At 41.8% G+C, this 22,066-nt stretch overlaps 1 protein-coding gene across 1 annotated transcript in view; it reads right to left on the bottom strand.

Annotated features, from left to right (window-relative positions):
* Positions 1-598: 598 nt before the first annotated feature.
* Positions 599-22,066, bottom strand: part of PDGFRA (platelet derived growth factor receptor alpha) — a 34,798-nt gene continuing 13,330 nt past the window's right edge. Inside the window, exons 6-23 of the mRNA XM_068403670.1 lie at positions 20,719-20,890; positions 20,426-20,615; positions 19,791-19,906; positions 19,187-19,313; positions 18,066-18,259; positions 17,510-17,604; positions 17,267-17,399; positions 13,055-13,159; positions 12,243-12,353; positions 11,809-11,962; positions 10,519-10,685; positions 9,262-9,377; positions 8,843-8,965; positions 8,121-8,232; positions 6,079-6,178; positions 5,852-5,957; positions 4,906-5,141; positions 599-3,913 (exon numbers count right to left, since the gene is read on the bottom strand). Of these exons, the coding sequence (XP_068259771.1) occupies positions 3,766-3,913; positions 4,906-5,141; positions 5,852-5,957; positions 6,079-6,178; positions 8,121-8,232; positions 8,843-8,965; positions 9,262-9,377; positions 10,519-10,685; positions 11,809-11,962; positions 12,243-12,353; positions 13,055-13,159; positions 17,267-17,399; positions 17,510-17,604; positions 18,066-18,259; positions 19,187-19,313; positions 19,791-19,906; positions 20,426-20,615; positions 20,719-20,890 (2,505 nt within the window). The 3' untranslated portion in view covers positions 599-3,765. The remainder of the gene's footprint in view (positions 3,914-4,905; positions 5,142-5,851; positions 5,958-6,078; positions 6,179-8,120; positions 8,233-8,842; positions 8,966-9,261; positions 9,378-10,518; positions 10,686-11,808; positions 11,963-12,242; positions 12,354-13,054; positions 13,160-17,266; positions 17,400-17,509; positions 17,605-18,065; positions 18,260-19,186; positions 19,314-19,790; positions 19,907-20,425; positions 20,616-20,718; positions 20,891-22,066) is intronic.

Genomic DNA, 22,066 nt, shown 5'->3' with positions numbered 1-22,066 from the left:
TCTGGAGATCACCTAGTCCAACCCCCTGCCAAAGCAGGTTCGCCTAGAGCACGTTGCACAGGGTCGTGTCCAGGCACGTTTTGAATATCGCCAGAGAAGGAGACTCCACAACCTCCCTGCGCAGCAGCATGTCTGTTTGCATCCCATGTTCCCCCTCTTTCCTCAGTGTGTGCAGACCAGTAGTCAGCGAACCCCCCAGCACACACAGTGCCAAGGTCCAGACGGGTTTCATCTCGTGTGGGGAGCACAGTGCCCACCTCAGGGCACATTCTCTGCTCCAGGCAGCAGTCGCTGGAGCACTGCACCTGCTATGTTTTGGGGGACAACATGGCTCCCCACAGATGTCACTCGCTATCCAGGTCATTTGCTTACAGGCACTTCCCCACTATGCCCACTGGAAGGGCTGAGACACCTGCTTGTCATTCCTGCCCGATGGCTTTGCAGAGCACTCAATTAACCAAAAAACTTTTAGGGGAAAAAACCCCAAGCAAGACTGATTCTTTATAACCATCTTTCAAAAAGTGAGTATAGACCCCTCACATATCCTTAAATTATATATCATTTATTGAAATATAGAGATCTTAATTTACAGGATTTTTTCAAAGACAAAATATCAACAGGGGCATTTTTGAAATACATTTTGCACCTACCATCACTCAGGCCAGTTTGCCCTTCTTCAAACATTTCACAACAGCCACCATTTTGGAAACACTTCCTTTTTTATTATTCTAAAATATAACTTTTGGACATTCAAAGTGCAACAGTTAACGTGCCTGTGGAATATATCACAGTAAAAAAAATATAAACAAAGGCAGTGATATAGCTGTCATAAATGTTTTGGCAGTATTCTAGAAGTCTATATAAAAATACTTATATACATATTGATGTATAACATCACCATATCTCACGTCCTTCATCATGTAATAGGACCGTTTTGTACAAGTTGCACACCACACTGAAAGGAATTGGTTGGCCATTCCAAATCAAAAGCTGTGTTTCATAGGCTAACGCTGATTGTCGTTATACAATTACTGTAGTGGAAGGTTTGGGAATATCTCTTCCAGTGGCTTCTCAAAAATTAAGCCATAAAAGAAAAAGTCTGTAATACTGATAATGTTGTAAAACTAAACAAATCATCCTCTCAGACTTCTCCCTCTCTAGTAAATCCCCTCTCTTCCTCCACTTCTCATTCCAGTTTCCAGGCCACCTTTTCTGATTTCAAGCCTGCAGCTAGCTGGGTTTGGCCAGACCCCTGCCACGGATGCAGTTCATCTACACAGTGCTCGTGACAGGATGGAGAATCAACATTACCATGCATCAGAAAGTGAGCCGGCTCTGGTTCACGTCCACCATTTGGGTCTAGCCCCGAGATGCACTGCGAGATACAGAATGAAACTGGCGAGGGGAAGGGGAGACCACATGAAAATGTCCTTAGATTCCAGTAACTGGTATAGTAAAACATGCTGGGCCTGATTTTCAAACCCTGAAGAACACTAGGCCATGTGCAAAAACGCAGGTGAAATTGCTTGCCTAATTTGAATGTGTAATTGCAATGACTACACATGCAAATTAAGGCACATGTGGTCTCAAGTGGCCATTCAGATATCTGGGATATCCGACAGACAATTTGTGTTTCCTCAATTCATAGTTCATAGCTGGAGGGAGACTTCACATCGTCTCATCTGTCCTGGCTATATCGAGAGTCTTTATGTTTCACAGTTGTCCCCGTACAGAGCTCAGTGACATGTGTTTGGCTAAAGCACGGCTCCCAGGAAGTCACTCGGTCTTCATTTGTTGACTGCAAGAAATGGAGGATGTGCCATCGCTCATGGTTCCTACTGATTGTCAGCCTCCATCAGGGTTGAAAATGTGGGTGCCTCGCTTCAGGTCCTGTTTCACATCTGCAGTATGCTTGTACGTGGCCTCAGCCAGGTGACATTTTGTAACCCAGACCCAGAATTATTTGCCTGTAACACTGACAATATTACATTTGCTTTAATTTGATCCACAACCGTCCACAAGTGAAGTCAAGGGGACTCGTAGAGCTTTTCTTGGGGCCGTTTCAAGTTAAAGCGTGGTTTAACATGGCAGCATGTTCTGTCGATCACTGCTGGTCCATCTTTCACGCTTCCTGGGAAAAGTACTGCAACACAGGGATGAGTTTGCACTGCATTTGCATTGGTTGTGTCATGCCAGAGACTGAGCACATCCTGCGAGGCACTCATTGCACTGAATTACGGTTAAGTTTGAGAGTTGAGCACCAGAAAGGATGGGGCCCTTCGCAGTGATGTACCTTTTTTCACATGTAAGTCTTCCAAAGCATCATATCTCAATAACACATTGTACAGTGATAGCAGTAATCATAATACTTTGTTCATATAAGTGGTGTCAAAAAACAACTATTGCAGGCTAAAAGCAGGTTCATTTTCATGCATCTTCTTCTGAAAAACACTCTTGGAAGCAATTGCCATTTAACATTACAGTCTGCAAAGAGAATAGTCAGAATTTTCTGTTCCTGTTTAAACCTGAAAACTAAGACAAAAATATTTGCTGCAGAATTATTTCTGCTTATTTAATTTGGAGTTCCAGGCTTGTTCTTTGAGCAGTTCAAATATCAAATCAATTCTTCACAGCTAACCTCAGGATAAGATTTCTTTTGAGTACCCATGAAACACTAATAATGGGATGTTGCTGGTGGTTTATCATAATTTTCCATTCTTGAGCACCTTGGAAATCTGGCATAAATTTTTTTTTTAATTAAATTTTTAGAACCTCACTTAATCAGAAGACAATAATTGCTTCTAGCATATCTGATAGAGAAACTACTCAGCTCATGATAAAAAACTAAATCTTAAATTTTTCTGCATGTTGAAGTACTTTTAGCTAACCAGAGCAATTACCATACTGTGTACAGCCAGATAAAAGAATTGTTTCATTAAAAGTTTCAGGTCATAAATTTTTTCCTTGTACTTAAAAGAGTTTCTTGAGACTGTGGTTTTACTGAAGGACAATGAATTATAAAATACACATTTAGTGTTACTGAAAACAGTAGTAGTATTATCTTGAAAACAGCTATCTTCTATAGTTAATAAAGACTTACTAGGTTTCTAACACCTATTATAGACTGGTTTTTAATTATTATTATTATTATTCCCCTTTACTTGCATTAATGGTTAAAAGTAACATGTTTTGTAGTACCGGTCAGTCCCTTGTGGTTTTAGACCTTTTTGGTCCAAAAGTGGTTTTTGCATGTTCTTCAATTCACATGATAGTTCAACAGCAGCTGACATTAAGATTGAGGGAGGAAGTACACTAAATTCATGAACGATCTCTTCTAAAATCCATGGCATATGTTCAACGTGCACCTCAAAAGATCCTTGAGTAGACAGTTATTTACATAATTACAATGGTGAAGTATTGCTGCAGTGGAAATTCGATCCGTCAAAGTCATATGAATGCCCTTGAAACACAAAACTGGTCTGTTTGTGGCCTTTTCCTTCATCCTCCTACCAGTTCGAATGACAAACAACACTGAGATGCTACTGAAGTACTGCAAGAAGCAACACTAAAAAATCCATCTTCAACATGTCTCTCTCATTCATACTCAGGCTGATTCCTCTGCCCATGGCTGGGAGTTTTTCTGTACAAATCCACCTCCTCTTCACATCCTTGACATTGCATTAAAGTGGTTTTCTCTGTGGAGCAGAAGTCTGTAGATGACACAGCAAGCTTCCCCATGTTCAGAGTTGGAAGACGTCCATGGGGTTACAGGAAGCTGTCCTCCACCAGCTCTGAGGAGTCGATCCCAATGTCATCCATCATGTCAATGTCCTCAATGGTCTCGTCCTCTCTCTTGATAAAAGTAGAGCTACTGGAACCAGTCTCAATGGCACTTTCTTCAGATGTCTGGGAACTGGAAGACACAAACATCTCAGAGATAAAATACACAGTGAATGTGGCTGGGTAAGTACTCCAGTCTCTAGCAGAACTGAACACCACCTCCCCACATGCTTTCTGACCCACAGTGCAATCTTAGGTGACTCTGACCACTCGTTTCTTAGGACATGACACATCTTGTATCTCAAGAGTAATAAACCAGCTTGGAATTCAAAGGAGCAGGTTGTTCATATGTTCCTCCAAGCACTTTCTGTCAGAGACTCGTTAGAGAAACAACTTTATGACACTGCTGACACCTGACAACTGGTTGCTTAGGTAAATCTAGGGAGGTCAGGTGAAAATAAGATACAGAAAATAAGATAATAAGAACAACAGAGAGAGGTAATAAATCTTAATCTGGATAGTGCTTCTTAGAGACTTCATTCATCCCCCCCTTGAAAATAGCACAAAAATATCAAAAAAATGTTTCTGGGTTGCTAATTCTGAATTCTGTAGTGGAATAGGTCATGCAAACTGACAAAGGAGCAGTAAAAAGTCCTGGATACCCTGCTGTCAATGAAAAGAATACTATAGAAGATATTAAAAACAACTTCTCCCAAATTTTGAAGATGATCTCACACAGGACAAACCAATCCCTTGAGATCTCACATGCAGCTCTAAGGCGTTGAGCTGTAGGGGCAAGATGTGTTGCAAAATGTGCCCACAGAGACACCAGACAGCCACTGGGACTTGTCCAAGATAGCAAGGGAGTCCCAGTGACACACAGGAGCACCCTATGAGCAGTCCCCTTCCCCTGGCAGTCACAAAATAGGCAAAATTAGGTTTTTCCCACTGAAAACAAGGTGGCCAATCATACTACCATATTTACATGGGACCTCCCCAATGAGTAGTTTCAACAGAGCTAAGGAAACCATGTGCAGAGTAGGATGCTAAAAAGTGTTAATGCATACTGCCAAATATGACCCCAAACGGTGACTATGGGCTACATGAGCTGTAAACCACACCTACCTGTGCCTGTTCCTTTTGCCAAGCTCATCTTCAGAAACAGGGTCAATGTCAGGCAGGGGGATGATGTACCCGCTGTCAGCACTCAGCCTCTGCTCATCAAATCCGCTTTCCCTGTCCTTTAACTTGTCTTCATTCTTGTAGGTGACACCAATGTAAACATTGTCACAGTCGCCTCTCATGCGTGTGACAGCTGGGTGATCACTTTTCAGGAAGTCCAGGTGAATCTTCTCGTAGCTCTGAAAATATTCATTTCAAACCCAGCATTAGATGCTATTCACTAAGGCTGCCTTTCTTCAGATGGGTGGCTGTGATTCATTAACCCAGCAAATATTCTGCCCTATGAGCCAGCAACACTGGATAGAGAAGCCCAGCATCTTCAAATGATTTGAAGGAAGAAGTGACATGTAAGTTTTAGGCGATGCAAGAGTGAGTGTGGCAGCACAGAGCAGGCAAGTAGATGTGAAAGAGGGGTAGGGAGAGGGAGAAGGGAGTGAAGGTAAGTGAGAAAATTAAACACTGAATGATGGGGCAGGCAAGACTTGTCCAAAGGTATTAGAAGTACGACGGGAGAACTTGCTGATGTCAGGGTCCAAAGAGGGAGATAGGGAGATTATACACATGGGCCAAGTAGACCCTTTTCTAGAATTCTTTCACTGCCTAGAAAATCCCATGAAAATATGTAAAACCCATTCTCCAGTAGAAAAATTGAGTTGGTAGGATTTCATTAGAAATGGAGAGTTCTGCTTCCCAGCTAATACTGCAGAACTGCTTCTCTCAGCAAGCTTGCATGAAGAAACTGAACATGCAATGCCCCGTCCAAATCACATAATTCATGTAGGTTAAGATTCGCCAGTTCAGTGCTCATGGCTCTGGTGGCTGGAACAACACTTATAATTCCCTCTAAAACAATATATAGAAAACACAGAGAAACTTAGAAAGAGCAAACCTTTTTGTACTCTCCAGGCAACAAGCTCTCCACAATTTCACTCAAATGGTAAAAAGAAGGTCTTTTCTCTGGTTCACTGTTCCAGCACTTCACCATGATCTCATACCTGCAGATAAGATGGAAACCAGTTTAACTAACTGGTAAGGAAAAATGAGTAATTAGACAGAAACTAAAGCCAAAATTGTCTGGAGACTGGCCAGGAGTGGAAAAGCCAAATGCACACATACACTTCATTGGTAGCATGATCAGGTTTGGCCATTCGGTATCCACTCTTGATCTTATTGTAGAAAGTAGAATCAACCATCATGCCAGGATATGGTGTGCCACCTGCAGATAAAAGAGAAAAAAAAATGCTACTCTATACTTAACTATCCATGCAGAGTTCCCAAATACTGTCTTGCTGTTGATGTTAAAAAGTGTTAATGCTATAATTTGACATGCCATCAAAATTAATCTTTCCTAGCCAACGTTTCACATCAGAGCTTTTGTCTTGACCACATTAAACCCTGATGTGAAACGTTGGCTAGGAAAGACTGAAGTAGGTACTAATTAGAAAAAAATCCATTTACAGTGTTTCTAGAATGTATTGACTGGACACAGAGGTTGGATGATACCTGGATCAAGTCATCAGCCTGCATTCATAGACTCGCAGACTCACAGAATAGTTTGGGTTGGAAGGGACCTTAAAAATCATCTAGTTCCAGCCCCGCTGCCATGGGCAGGGACATCTTCCACTAGACCAGGTTGCTCAAAGCCCCATCCAGCCTGGCCTTAAACACTTCCAGGGAGGGGGCACCCACGTTCGGCAGACCTGAGGTCATGGCTCTGCTCTGCCACTGACTTTCTGTGTGACCTTAGGCAAGTCACTTGCTCTGTCTGGTTTAATTGCCTTTGACACCTGCATGACAACTAAGAGTGACATGGCATGAGTTACTTGCCTCATCCTGGCTGTAAGGGCAAAGACTTAGAGTGAGCCAGTCCCCTCCATATCGCAGTCTTCCCTCCTGGGCAGCTAGCTTTAGACAACAGCTAACGTGTCGGGTGCATGGGTTGTTGAAAAGTTTGGAGTCGGCCCCTGAGCTGACACAGATAAGTGATCATTTGAGACCACAGCATACAGACATCACTGATGTCTGTGTAAAAGGATCATTCAAGCTGAAGACAGTGTTGCAGCAGGATGTCAAAGTTGACTTTCTTAATAAACGCCGCTGAGGATATGTTTTACTTTCTGTGGAACATCACCTTTCTCGGGCAGAGGAGGCATACTGTAGTGTTTACACCAGAAACCTCAGCCCTTTCAAAAGCAGGAGTTTCACATAAAACTGGGCTTCAGAACCTTCCTTACAGGTAGAGCAGTGAAGCACAGACTTAGCTGTGCCTCAGTTCCCGAGCTATCCAACAGCACTCCCAGACCTCCCAGGGATGCTGGTGAATGGATATTTACAGGATCCTATGATGCCCAGAGATCACAGTAATCAATACCATAAACAGTGGCGCAACTGCTGTTTTCTGTGACAACTGATTCTAGAAAATAACATTAGGCTCGGGGTTGCCGTGGGGTGGTAGTAGATACCATACAGGCGTGATTAATTCTGCTCAGAGTAAATCTGGGCAACGCACTCTTACTGAAGCAGGCCAGCCACCTGCCCGGGAGGCTAATTAATCAGGCTGAGGAAAGAGCCAGGCTGTTCCCAGCTGGGAACTGTACATTGTCTGTAACTACTATACATTGTCATAACCACTTTACGCTGCCATAAACCAACTGTGTGAACAGTGCTGACCTGGAAATGAGAAATCAGCGTCCCAGAAGACTGACATTTGTTTTCATTCTGTAATGGGACTAAGACAGGCTCTTCTGAAACTTATATGAACAGACTGTTTCAAACCAGCCACTGGGCTGGGCTGCAGCCCCAGGCACCCCATTGCAAGGAGGAAGCATGTTCCTTCTCATGTTAGCCAGAAAATCCATCCTGGGCCGGCACACCAATGCTTTTCCACAAAAGCTTTTACAAAAGCTTTTCACTCAGTGCTTTCAGTTTCCTAGTGATAAAAAGTATCTTGGAAAAAAAAAAGTCTAAGGAGAACTTTGGGAGAATATGGACGTTTTGATTCACACCTAACGTTGGCATCCAAAACCCTATATAGAAGAATAACTAACTGTTGATTTCACACATATATTTTTACTGTAGAATTTGAAATACTTTATGTAGAACAGCTTGAACTGAAAAAGCTTAATCACTACACATAAGAAAGTCTTCACAATACATACCAAGAGAAAATATTTCCCACAGCAGAATGCCGTAAGACCAGACATCACTTAATGTTGTGTACAGATTGTCAAAAATGCTTTCAGGTGCCATCCATTTTACTGGAAGAAAAGTCTGTAGCAAAAAGAAAGAAACCCCAAACCACACAGATTAGTCATTAAAGAAACGCTTCCCATGACAACTGTTGTTTGATAGCCAGGATTAACTTCTTTCTAACAAGAAAAGTTGTGTTAATGTGGCTGGTGTTTATTTTTAATTCCATATAACAATGAAGTACCAGGATTATAACAAATGTTACTATTTGCTCCCCACAAAAACTAATTAAGCCATAACTGTATTTATTTTATTATTAGCAAATGACCAGGCTGATTGAAGGTATGATACAAAAGCTGGCACTGCCGATCTAGGTCTGATGCATCATTGACTGATGTATCAGTGCTCTACATATCACAGTGACAGTAGTTCCTTAATAATTCATCCAGTCATAAAACCTGCCAGTTAAAATATAAGCCTGTGAAGTACTAAGTGTGGCCAAGTACTCTTCAGCTTTGAAGCAGAATTAGTGAAGTTACAGGAATTAATGAACTGAAGAAAAATTGTTCTCAGGAGCGTTCATTGCGATGGTCAGTTAGTCAACACTGAATGGCAAGAACATAAACAGCTTTTAAAGCTAACACTTCTCATTTCAGTTAAAACAGAGCTCAGGATATTAAGAAGTACATACGCTGCCCTTGGAGACATAGTTGGAATCATGCATGATGTCTCTAGCCAGCCCAAAGTCACAGATCTTCACGATTTTTCCTTGAGCCAGGAGGACATTACGAGCTGCCAAGTCACGATGCACACACTGTATGGAGAGAAATTAAGTTGTTCGAGGACGTGCTAATTCCGCAAGAGCCATTTCCCTTGCAAAGAACCCTGGAAAAGAACTGTTGACTTTCTGGGCACAGTCTTAACAAGACCTTCTACTGAACAGGCACCTGTATTGCCCTGCTAGCAGGGGCAGGGAGGCACCAGTCCTCAGAACCAGCAAGGGCTCATGCAGATGCACTGCAGTGAGGAGAAGACAAAAGTGATGCCACCCTTTCCCCTTCTACCCATCTTGTACTAATGATATGTCTATGCTTCTGACCATGTACTTACATTTTTAGAAGCCAAGAATTCCATTCCCCGTGCAACCTGGTAGGTGAAGCTCAGCAAATCCAGCAGGCTGAGGCCCTCCGAACTGTCATCTGAAAGAAGGTTTTTGACTTCTGATTCTATTGAAAAAGAGAGAAAAATGTATTTGTGCTATGGAGTGTGAAAGCAACATCCATTTCCCCCTACCTGTCATGATTCTGAGCTGACGACTTTAACAGAGTACCATGACCAAACCAGTCTTTTCGTAACAACTGACCACTTTTAGTGTCTGCATCAGTCACTGACATTCATTCTTAAAATGACTGCATTCTTAAAAACATTCAGTATTAAATACAGGTTTGGGGTTTTCTCTTGTCTGTATTTTTTTCCCCTGAACCGCAGGAAAAGGTGAAGATAAAAAGGCCCACAGAAGTGTTTTACAGGTTCTCTACAATACTCAGTGTGTGCTACAAAAACATTTATTTAGAGGTGGTGTCTTCATTAGGTTTTTCTGCATGCATGTACATTCTTAGCCGTTTACTTTTGCTGAACACTGTTATGTTTCCCAGCAAGTATTCACTGGGACTAATCCACTACCAGCAAAAAGGGTCAGGAATTCTGTGGCAACAGTTCTTATTTTTTTATGAAAGATGTCAGCAAAAAAACCAGTCAAAATTCAGTGATTCATTTACCCCAACTGTCCTAGAGCACAATATGGGTACATTAGTCTGCCATGTCAGTCTGGGACTGGATATGGTTCAGTTTCCAAGGCCTACAGGCAGAAGTGATGGTGCCTATTTTTAAAGCAAAGCATATTTGCTTTCTGAGAACAGGGCCAGGGAATGGGATGCATTCGTTATCTTCATTACATAATCCAGGAAAGTATTTGAGTGTGTTCTCCATTTGGTAAGTGTCAGTTAATGTGAAATGTAAGTGGAAACAGAGCAATATAAATTTACTATTATTATTGTTCATTGCTATTGCTCAAAATCTTGCGAACTACAAGACTGATAAAATCGCTGCCTCCAAAAAGTGCCTATGGCACAGCTGCTCAGCGCTTCAGCATGGAAGCAAATATACCACTGGACCCCTTCTGCTCCAGGAGCACCCACTCTCATCCCCAGAGCATAATGAAGAACACTAGCATAAGCTTTTAGCTTATAGCTTATACTCATACGCTTGCAGAACACAACTGAGTAGTTTACGTTCATATAGAAGGCAAAAATAAGATATGCATTTAGGCAAGAATTATTTGTATTAATGATACAAATTCTACGTTACCTGACATAGATTTCTTCTTATATGAAGCAGGCCGATCGTACACAGATCTCTGAATATCAGAGTATTTAGACCCCTCCTTCCTTTCCAGCATTGGCACATACTGAGTTGTATCAGCCTGTTTCATGTCCATGTATTCTCCAGTGTTTTCAAATGACAATATCACGTAACTGAAATTGGAAAAAAATACAGGTATATCAGCTAATATTGCCCAGGTGACCCCCCTGCCACAGCATCCCATAAGTCTAACAGTTCTCTTTTAGTGTACAGTTGTATTGCTGTGAAATATAAGAGCTGTTTTCTTGATAGGGAATATATAAAGATCATGTATTACAACATAACCATGTATTATCACATATTAGTACATCTTACCATGTACCACTGTAGTCAAACGTAAGTGCTTCAAACTTATCCTTTTGTCAATAGTCAGGTATGTAAACATATATTGTCTAACTTCCCAAACTCCCACTGAATTCAAGTATTACTACCTAGGGCTTTTAGTTCAAGGTATTACATCTATCAAGGAATGATAGATGTAATTTATTCACCCAGACAGTTTGCAGCAAATCCAGTCCTGCTGAGCGAACCCGTGCTCAGACGAATAGTCCCGGCTGTACTCAGCTACCGAGTCAGTTCATCTGTTTGCCTGAGTGATTTTTTTGAAGAAATCTCTGTTCACTTTCTAAATCCTAGCTAATTTTATTACATTAATTTGTTGCTGAATGTATGACAACAAGCTTCCTCCTCTGTCATCTGGAAAAAGCTATGGGATGAACATTAACCATAAGGAAACTTTTCGGACTGGCTAAGCCATTGATAGATAAAGGAGAGTACTGGAGCTTGGAGAACAAACTCTGCCAGGTTGTTTGAAGGGAAGGACTTTTAGACAATGGATGTTCCCCAAGTAGGGAAACAAGGAAACCAGGTGGTTGTGCTTTACTTTTAAAACTTGAGTGAGTAGAGGCAAAAGGATGTTTTTACAGAAAAGAAGAACACTGAGCCGTGCTTTATTAACAGAAATGTTCTTTGGGACCTCATGATGTGTATGGAGAACCCACGGCAGTCCTGGGACTGCAGGCATCTCTACACAGGGGAAACATGGACCTAGGACATATGTCAGGGAGACTGAACAAAAAGTGCTGAAACCTTCCCAAATCTATGAAACCTGATAAATAAAAGTCTAATGAGAAGAATTAGGGAGGGCTCTAAACCAATGAATGAGAGTAACAGAGTAAGGGTTAGTAATGACATTTCCTTAAGTTGCCAGTGATATATTTTTTTCTTTTTTCCCACCTTCTTGTGCTTTCATCAGCTGGGTTCATCCCAAAGATATCCAAACCTTTCTTTGGCTTCTCTGGGTGTCGGCTCAGGAAATTATCCCTGTTCTTATGCAGATAGTTCACCAAATCGCCATAAAAGCAGTATTCAGTGATGATGTAAATAGGACCTGATGAAATGAAGTAAAATAATGCATTGATGAGTGGAGTCTTTAAAAAAAAATACTCCAAAAATAGTAGTGAATAGAATATAAAACATAAAAAGCATTGTGGGTTAATACATTTTTATTTACTACATTATGACTGCAACTACTATCAAATATCAAGCAGGTTTGTGAAACCTTTCATTTGTTTATATTTATTGTTAAATCCTTTACTTGAAATTTGTGTGGTTGTTGAACAGCGAGTGATGGCTCCACAACAAACCTCCATTTTGTCAACCAAGCCCACCTGCTTTTGTACAAGCTCCAAGCAGATTCACAATATTCAGGTGGGGTCCAAGATGTGTCATTATCTTCAGTTCTGACATGAGCGCCTGTTTTTCACTGGATCTAGCTGTAGCTGTTGAAAAAACACACCAGCCACTCAGTAACAGCAATCGCCTTTTCCACAATAACAAACAATTTCTCCTTGCATGCCTCATTGGAGCATTGCTACTATGGTTTCTTCAAGAAGACTGTGTCCTTTACTTGCCAAGGGGCTTTCTTAAGACTTGGAGAGGAGTCACAAATCACTAATAAAGGACTCATTTGATGCAACTGAATAGCTGACCCAGTCTTTTTGTCCCTCTCCAGGGGTACAGTGGATTGCCCAAGTGGCACAGAGGCACTTTACAATCTGATAGTTTCAACACAAGAAAGCTCCTCATGGTTCCTCCAGAATCACTGCATCATATTCTCAGCTCTCACAAACCAGGAAATCTTCAGTGAACTTAAGATTCTCACATGAGACCTGCCCATTTCTCCTTTGTTGTATTGTTTTCATTTGTTCACACACGTTCATGGTTATTTTATCTTTTCTCAGTTATTGTGGCTGCTACGCTCCATACAGCTAAAACCAAACTTTGGGTGTTCTCAGAAGCCTGGGGTACTTTCAGTCTTGAAGCACCACGAAGCAATCTAAAGTATAAATTAAATTTCAGTCATTCCACAGTTAATTTTCAGCTTCAGATATGGAAAACCTATTTATACACAAGCAATGCTTAAATAACCCTGTGGGAACATGCCCTACCTAGCTTGGGAAATGGAACAGCAACAACTTACGTTTCAGCATTTTTACAGCTACTTTCATCACTGGTTGAGAGCGACTCAATCCATATGCAGTCCCTTCAACTACTTTTCCAAACGCACCAGAACCAAGGATTCGACCTGAACACAAGGGAGAGCATTATTTGTTTCAGAAAGTAACAGCAATTCACCTTGTTTCCTGCTGCCATTCCTCTACGGGTTGTGATTCTTGTGTGGAAAGAGCACACTCACTTAGCCAGACCACTGGTAGTATTATTATTACTGTTGTTGTTAAGCAGAAAAGGCAAATATATTTTAAAGAAATGCTGTCATTAAGTACAATTCTTAAATAAAAACAAGCAAGCAAACATCAGGAGCACATCTGCCGGTGGGAGCTTGTAGGAATGGGACTCTGAAGAACAACTCAACTCATTCAAATTCACCTCCCACTCTACCCTGCCACCCTCACTTTATCCTTCCTAAACACCGATTCTCCTGTGATTAAGTTGACTTCTCTGCCTCAGTCAGCACCTGACTACAGTACACTTGTGCCCTTTACTTAAAAATCTTAATTGCACTCCTTAGCTGTATTTTCGGGCTGTTATACAGCTGGATACATCTAGCAGTGAGACAGACTGAAGCACATCAGCAGCACATTTAGAAATACACAGGCAGGACCATCAGTGATCTGCATGAAGTTGAAATACATGTTGTTCACATATGAGTGGAGGCTTCTGTGAAGTTTAATGTACAAGTGTGTTTCATATACTTGAATAAATTTTATTGCAAATTTCCAAGTGCTGTAATGAAATGGCTAATGTTTATACACACTTTACTCTTTCCACAAATCAATTTAGATAAAAATTTTGGATTATCATATCCTGTATCCTGATACAGCGTACAGAAGAATTGTGTACAGATTGAGCGAGATTTTAGAGAAATATGAGCTTCACAAACATACTCCAAAATACTATATTTCAGAGGTTCCATATTGAAAAGCAAGTTCATTAAGGCAACACTTACTCAGTGAACAAACCCATATATGAGCTCCAGATGCCATGATATTTTCATATTCCTGACAAGCTCTGTATTATATTTTGTGTTACTTTTTAACTTCCCGCACAGGAAGAATAAGTAGTGACTTTTACTATGGAGATATACGGCATTTTGTCTTAGACGTTCGTTTGAACTTGCCACCTTTTATGCTTCTGAAGGTGATATCTGGCATGCAATGCCATATGTTTCTGTTATCCTCTAGCTGCAGCTCCCACTTTTATTGTATACATGCTTTTAAAAGAAAATTTCCAGCCAAACGATATCTACATCATTAACAAGCACAAGAAACCGTTAAAGCAAGCTTAGCTGAGTTACCACTGAAGAACCTCTCCAAGACTATGACAGCGTAGTTTGTCATGCACACAAAAACTATGCGATTTCTTTTCAAGATTCCTGTGCTCCAAAGGTTATTCTTCCAAGTCAGGATGTGAGAAAGCTTCCCACTAAATTTCCAGCTAATTCAAACAACCTGAGTATGAAATTTGGCCCCTGAAACTTTTCAGACGAAAGGTCTGGGAGCCACATGGCAGGATGCAGCCCTTCAGAATGTGATGGCATTGGCTGATGCTCCTTGATCTTCTTGTCTTCACAAGCCAATTCCTCCCCAAACCATATTGTCGGCTGAGCACGAGGCGTGCATCTCCCTCTGCATCATCTCTGCTGAGCCGAGGCGCATGTGGAGTCAGTGAGAGCGCTTCCGGAGTGGCGGGGAGCGATCGCTGCTGTTTCCCCTTTTCACCCCTCTCCACAGACGTAGCCCAAGCCTTATGTGTTTTACACTTGAAATTTGGAGCCAGGTGGGAACTGACTGCTTAAGAGCTGGAGGCATCTGTAATGCCATCACTTTCTTGGTGTCGAGGCCTTCAGCGGAGCCAAAAATTATAGCATGTGTTTACTTTTCTTAATATAAAGACATGTCTGTGATCTGCCCACCAAAGGAGCAGCTCTACTTCTCCACCACAGAGGGACTGAGCAGACACAGCAGCAGCTCCAGGCTCCTCAGACTAGCACCTGGGGGTGCTAGTTCCTAGAGGAACAGCACCTGGGGGTGAGAGCTATTTCAGCCTCTGTTACCTGTCCACAGATCTTCCCTGCTGAGCCTGTCAGAAGGTGCTGTTTCTCTGCTCAGGGGCACACAAATACAAAGGTGAAGTCTGTGAATTTGTTCCAGATACAGCCTTCTCAACTGGATGCTGCTTTGGCTAAAATTGATTGATGATCAGCCCACCCCAAATTAAACCATAACTTTCTTGGTCTATATCAAAAGCCAAACAAGTGACAATCTACAGACAGTTTTTAGACTCATGACAAGTTAGGTACCACATCCCTAAATGCTGTGTAACTTGAACCTTAACTTGCCTTTTGCAAATCGGATGAACGGGTCCGATTCTGTGTCAGACCGGCATTTCATTTTATGAAGTCCACCAGAAAAAAAGGGTGGCTTGCTGGGAAGTGATGGAAGCAACTCTGCTACCTTTCAACAGCCACCCCAAGATCCTGAGAAATGGCAGCACTCGGACCCCACTCCTCGAAAGGCCCTGCCCTCTGCCACCTCGGCCGACAGAGGAGGTCCAGGTCCTTCTGGGACCTCACTGCTCCTGCGTTATTCTCGTTCTGCTACATGTCTCCCAGTCTTGCGCTGGATGCTGAGCACTTTAGACAGCAGGGCACTACATACATTGTGGAGGGGTGATAGCAAAGGGAAATTTGCAGTGTAACCCAAATTTATCAATTGAGGCTCCATCCAGCCAATATTCAGAGTTGGCATTTGATGCAGCACTGCTCTCCAGGCACTGCTAGCTAGAAAAACAAACAAATGCCAGCTGGCTTACACAGCTAGGATGGGAAATGCTCATCTGACTGAGCCAAAATGGTTTTGTATCCTGCTTCAGAGCCTCCCTGAGCTAAAGCTGTAATTGCTGTGCTGCCATTTCCTGCTTCGATAAGAGAAACCTGCACCAACCAGAATTATCAGCCCCAGAAACAGAAGAGGGCCCCACCAGCAAGCATTTCATACGGCAAAACTGCCAGTGGACAAATGTTAATCGTGTCAAGAAGAATGTTTGTGCAATCCAAATCGCTAAAAGGACACGTAGCATTCATTTTTAAAGCACTGACTATCCTGAATATACTTGTAAACAGGAAGGCATTGAAGTAGGCTGGTGCTCATGAGTCAGAGGGAGACAAATTCACAGTGGTGGTCTGTTAACAACTCAGATCTGACAAATCCTGTTTAGGCATATAAATAAAGTCTGGGTTGTAATAAAATAATTCCATTAAATATCCACCCTCCTCTAGTTTTCAATTAGCAACGTGAACTTAATTAAAAGATATCGCTCCTGAACCAGAAATTTTTGTGATGCTTCTGTCAGGAATTAACATCAATTCTTTCTCTGTGGTGGGGGAAGGAGAACTACACAAGGGGAGTGTGTTTCTTAAAATATATCAAACAAAAAATATATTTCATCTTCTTCTCCTGTATTTTGTGTACAACTTGGTGCACAGATACCTCCAAGAGAGGGAAACCTTGTGTATTTAAAGCACTATCGAGATAGAACATTAAAAATGTCTAGAAACATTACACTTTCAATTGACACAAATGACAGATTGGGCCAGCCCTGAAGAAGTGATGACTAAGTGAATTCTGTATGAATTCCAATGCAGAGAGAGCAAAGCAAGAAAGCAGAAGGGGAAGGAAGAAGGACAGTAGCCACAAAAATAAGTTATAAAGTTACTCAGCACTGATATATGCACATCGTGGATTAGTAATTTTTAAAATATTTTTAATAAAACTACATAATCACTTGCAGATTTCCCTTGGCCTCTGGACATAAGTATATAAGTGTCTTGCAAATAAAAAATGCTGATGCACTTCTTGTGGGTGCCTTAGCAGAACTGAGTGTTGAGGAGGGGCCCTGTAAGCCATGTGGAGGTGGGCACTGCATGCAGAGCACACGGAGGAGAGCTGGAATGGAGGTGTGGGAGACATTAACACAAGGAGCTCAAGGCTGACACCACTGTAGGAGAAGAGGAAGATGTGGTAGGAGAATTGAGAACAGACAGATACAGAGAGGCTCTGGACTTCGTGGCCTGGAGTTACATCGCAAATCCTGGTAGCAGAGACCTCAGAGTTGTACTTAATCATCCTCCTCCACAGAGAAGGACAGGATTAGTCCCTTACAGAAAACTTACCGAGCACTAACCCATCTCGAGGAAACTCCCATCTGGAGTCATAAGGCAGTTGCATTGGGTCCACATAAATGTATTCATGGCCATCAGGGCTGATAGATTCAATGACTCTCCATCTTATCTCATATCTTGGCTTCTGCAAAGCACATTGAATGCAAAACGAACCATTAGTCCTGTGTTTGACTTCAGAGCAGACCAAAACCCAGCGGGGCTCAGCATCCAAACTGAAATACTTTTCTACATTACCTGTTTCCATATGATGACCAGGACAATCAGTGAAATTATCACAATCACCAGTAGCACTAAGACTGCAGCAGCCACCGTTAGTTCTGATCGCAAGGCTGTGGAGTAAAAAGACAGACCATATTTTCCTTCTGAGCCATGAGGAACATGACACTCACATAAGACACCCACCTCCCCTACCACCGTAGCTTCTGCGTCCTGTAGATGTGGCAGGAGCAGTCCCTGGGGCTGGTGACTTTCCAAGCCCAGAGCTGCTCTGCCTTCCTGTTTCAAAACCAAATGCAGAGATTGTCTAGAAGAACATCCCATAGCCAGTGGCCATAAAATGATAAAATGAATCATGGAACCACATAATAAGCAAAAAACAACCGGACCATAAAGACCTGTAGAATACCTCGTCTTCAGATGTCCCAGGATGGAAAAAATTCATTTTCTTTTATTTTTATCTGCAACAATTCACATTTTTGTCTATTAAGCATTCTTCTAGACTGAACTGGAATGTGTTAGAGAGAGGTTAAACTGACTGCCCTACTCTCACAGAAGGACAAAGCAAACTCACTGGGAGCCACAAGCTTCAGTTCCCGAGTAACAGCACCAAGGTCATTCCTTGCCACACATCGCACAGCCAGGGTTTCCTCTACCTTCTGGAAGGTCACCTGGCTTTCCACCATGTTTTTCTCATCCAGGTGGGCTTCCATGTGTATATCAGAGATATTGTTAGTCAGAAGAGTCCACGAGGTGTCATTGCTGCATCTGCAGAGAAGAATAACAGGGGAAATGGGCATTGGGCTAAGTATGGATAAAGAAGTGTGAACAGAACAGGAATCACCTTTCCCTATAACTTTCTTCTGACAATGATCATTTTAAAGACCGGAAATGCTTAAGACCACCGCAGTGAAATGCCTGCATCTTTCTTTACTCAGAATAATTGACCTTCTGATACTCATTACTGCTGCATTACTGCAGCCCAGCAGGTCTGGAACAGATAGTCCTTGGTGTCATCATATATCCCATAGAGTTATAGTACTGGATGGATCTCTGTTTCTTGCTGAATCCTTAGTGCTGTACAAGGCTTTCTGAGGCAGGGCCAGGAGGACAATCATCCCACTAAGCAGCAAGAGATTTTAGCACAATAAGGGCAGAACACAGCTGGGAGATGCCCAGGGCTCCTACCCTCCTTCCATGAGTCGTCTCCCTCTCCCTGGTGGATAACCTTCCAGGGAAAACTCTGCGACCCAGTAGTCACAGAAGGAGCCAGTCTAGAACTAGCGAAATAGGAGTAATTACTCCACATGTCTAAAATACTTTGAAAGTGAAAATTGTAATTTTGGGAGAAATAACTACAAGTGAAAATTTAGAACCACGCAAAAGTGTTAAGAAGGCAGTCAGAGCTATCTGTGAAATAAGAACTCCCTGAACAGAGAGACAGCTGCTTCTCGAGATCCTTATTCAGCCTGGGACTGTGAAATCTGCTGAGTTTGCTTATTGAGCTCAAAGCTTTGTGAGAGAAAATTTCTGAATCAATGTTGATATATAAGCAACATGCCTCTAAAAAGAAAAAAATGATCTATAGCCTACTGGCCCTTGATGAGCAAAGCATGGTACGGTAACTAATAATGTTAAGATAATCAAGGACACAAGAAGTCATATTTTAGATAAGAAAGCACCCGCTCTTCTTACTTTTTAATGTCCTTGCAAACCAGCCATTCCACGTCAGGAAGCGGGGTCCCCTCCGCCAAGCACCTCACCATCTGCCCCCCTGCAGAGCCATGGTGGTCATCCACAAGGTCTAAGATCAGGGCTGGAACTGGGAATGAGTCAGGAATTTGTTAAAATATTCATCAGGGTCTATAAAAGCAGTCTAAAATTTCAAATAAACCAGGACAGGTATTGTCTGGCCAACAGCTTAGTGACAGCTAGAGACCCGAACTTGGCCAGGAGGTCCTTATCTCCTGCAGGACAGAGCGGATCCTAGGCTAGACCCATGAAAAGGAAGTGCTGCGGTTATGCCACATCCTCATGTCGTACTAAATGAGCTATCGTCCCCGCTGCCAGCTGGAATAATTTAGGCAGAAGGATAAAGTTTCTTTTTGGCTCAAGTCAAAGTGAAAGCCAGGATCAGGGTACGAGAGCTCCAAGGACTCGGCAGGCACGCACGCACTCCTCCAGACACCTCCGTTCACGCCTTCCCTATCTCAATACTCCAGGGAATCCAATGTGTATGTGAATCAAGTCTTTGCTGTGTGCCATCAGTTCTGGTGGGCAAGGCTTTGGGGCTCCTTACCTTGTATTAGCAAGGAGAAGGTGTATCTTTTAATCTCATCTTCATTTTCAGCAACCAAGGTATAGTATCCGCTGTCTTCTTCCTTGGCCCGGATCAATTTTAATATACTCTGAAACCTGTCAAAATGAGAGGTTTTGTTTGTATTTTTAGGGCAGGCGTAAAAAAAAATCACTTTGGTGTAACATGTAATCTGGGTACGTAGAGATTATAATGTAGTGACATTTGGCATTTCTAGCATGCCTTTACACTAAAATCATTACTCTAATGGTAAATAACTACCAAAATACAATGAGAAAAAAGTGGACATAGTTACATTCTGCAAGGATCTGACAAAGCCCCTGGTATTATTGGAAATAGTTAGAAATTATTGATGTGGAGATATGTTGGAGGGACTGAAGGGACGTAGCGCTCAGAGTAAGACTCCTATGGTTTGGAGACGTTGATGTTATCAAGGGAATAAATAAGACAGATGAGGCATCGCCCTCTAGAGCAGAAAACAAATAAATTATTTTTAAATGCCACTGAGGAAGAAGAAACAAATTGCAGAGGAAGGAGAGAGCAGGAGCAGTGCCCAGGTTTCTGGGGGAGAAACTCAAGTTAACATGGCAAAGTAAGAGTCAGAAGAATATTTTTACCTTGTTTCCTGGACTCTGTTGGAACTAGTAACAATTTCAGTAAGATTTTCAATCAGAGTCACATTATCTTTTAACCAGTACATCTTTGGTGCTGGGTATGCCTGCACATCAACGATGAAGTTTTTGACTTCGTGTAGATTGACAGCTTCCAGAGGGCTAAACTGAGGTTCCAGGTGAACAAAGCCTTTGTCTGTAAAAGAAAAAGCCTTGCATAAACAACACTGTGCCTCATTTTTCAAGAACAGTGTTTTCCAACTAGTTAATAATTTCTGGACACTAAAATTAGACTATACCATGAACTGTAATGACTACTTTCTTATTTTCCTTAACCTCCTTGGTTGCGTGCCGAGCAGTACATTCATAATCCCCTGTGTCTTTCACTGATGCCTCAGGAATGGTCAAGGTGTAAACCAGCTTCTGCGATGGGACTTTGATATCATCAAGTTTTATCAGACCTTTTTCTTTCTGTAGTTTGGAGAAGGAAAAAAAAACTTACTTAAATAACTGAGCTGAAAGCACAGCATTGAGGATTTACGATGCCACTGGAGTGAGAGTAACCATCAAAACCCTGTATGGCAGAAGACTTTTTTACTCAGTTAGGGATGTATTTTCAGCCACAGGCACAAAAAGTGTGTCTATAAAAATACATCCTTTGAGGGGCAGGCACAGAAGGGTGAGGAGTTTCAGAGCTCATATTTTGTTCACTTGAAACAAAATACCATTCAAAATTTGGTTGAGCAGCCTGAAAGAGTCTTTTACCGCTTACATGCTACCTTCTCCTCAGACATAAAAGCTGTGGGTTTTTATTTTTAATTTTATTTGTTCAGTTCCCATGAAGTAGAGTGAATTTTTATCCTCTCCGCCAGACAAAAAGTAACCAGTTGCTAGATGCTATGTTCTTCCTGCTCTTAAAACAAGAATAATTTACTGGCAAGGAGAAGACTGCTGCAAGTAAAAGGATGGTGAGAATGGTAGACCATGTTATCATGAGAGGCTGAAACAAAAAATATACTGGGGACAGTTTTGAAAGGTGACATATAACAAAGATTATAATGTGTAACATGGAAAATATAACAAAAACCTTCTCAAATGCTTTTTTTCTCTTGGGCTCTTAACTTACTTTAATAAAAGGTTGGATTTGGGGCAAAAATTAGGTAGTCACTTCAACTACTCCATCCTGTCAGTGACCAGGCTTTTTACATTCTGAAATTCTCCATTGACAGGGATGGGCTCTAACCAATAAAAAATTTCACTGCAGAAGGATGGTAATGCCAGTTTGAAAATTTCTGAGATTGTCCTAAAGTTTTAAGGTTTTCTTACTAGGCAATTCTCATTAGTGAGTAATTACACTGACTGTAAGAGCCATTTTAATTGACACCTGCATAATGTGGAATGATTAAGTCTATGAACTCGATTCTTCATCGTCCTCTATTATGCCCAAGAATCCAGCGTTTAAGAGAGCCATTTTAAAGTTTCAGACCTCCAGCAGCAGAGCTCTATGCAGATGTTTGACACATTCCTAGATTTTTCTATTTCCACAACATTTCTTTTTTTGAACCAGCACAAGACCTGAGAGACAGCATTCCTTCCTCCAAGGATGGACTCCTGGTCACACCTCACCTTCCTCTCATGCTTTGCATA

The sequence above is a fragment of the Nyctibius grandis genome, chromosome 6, assembly GCF_013368605.1.
Source record: "Nyctibius grandis isolate bNycGra1 chromosome 6, bNycGra1.pri, whole genome shotgun sequence".
NCBI lineage: Eukaryota > Metazoa > Chordata > Aves > Nyctibiiformes > Nyctibiidae > Nyctibius > Nyctibius grandis.
Note: the sequence above shows the minus strand (reverse complement) of the source record. Positions and strands in the feature narration are given on the sequence as shown.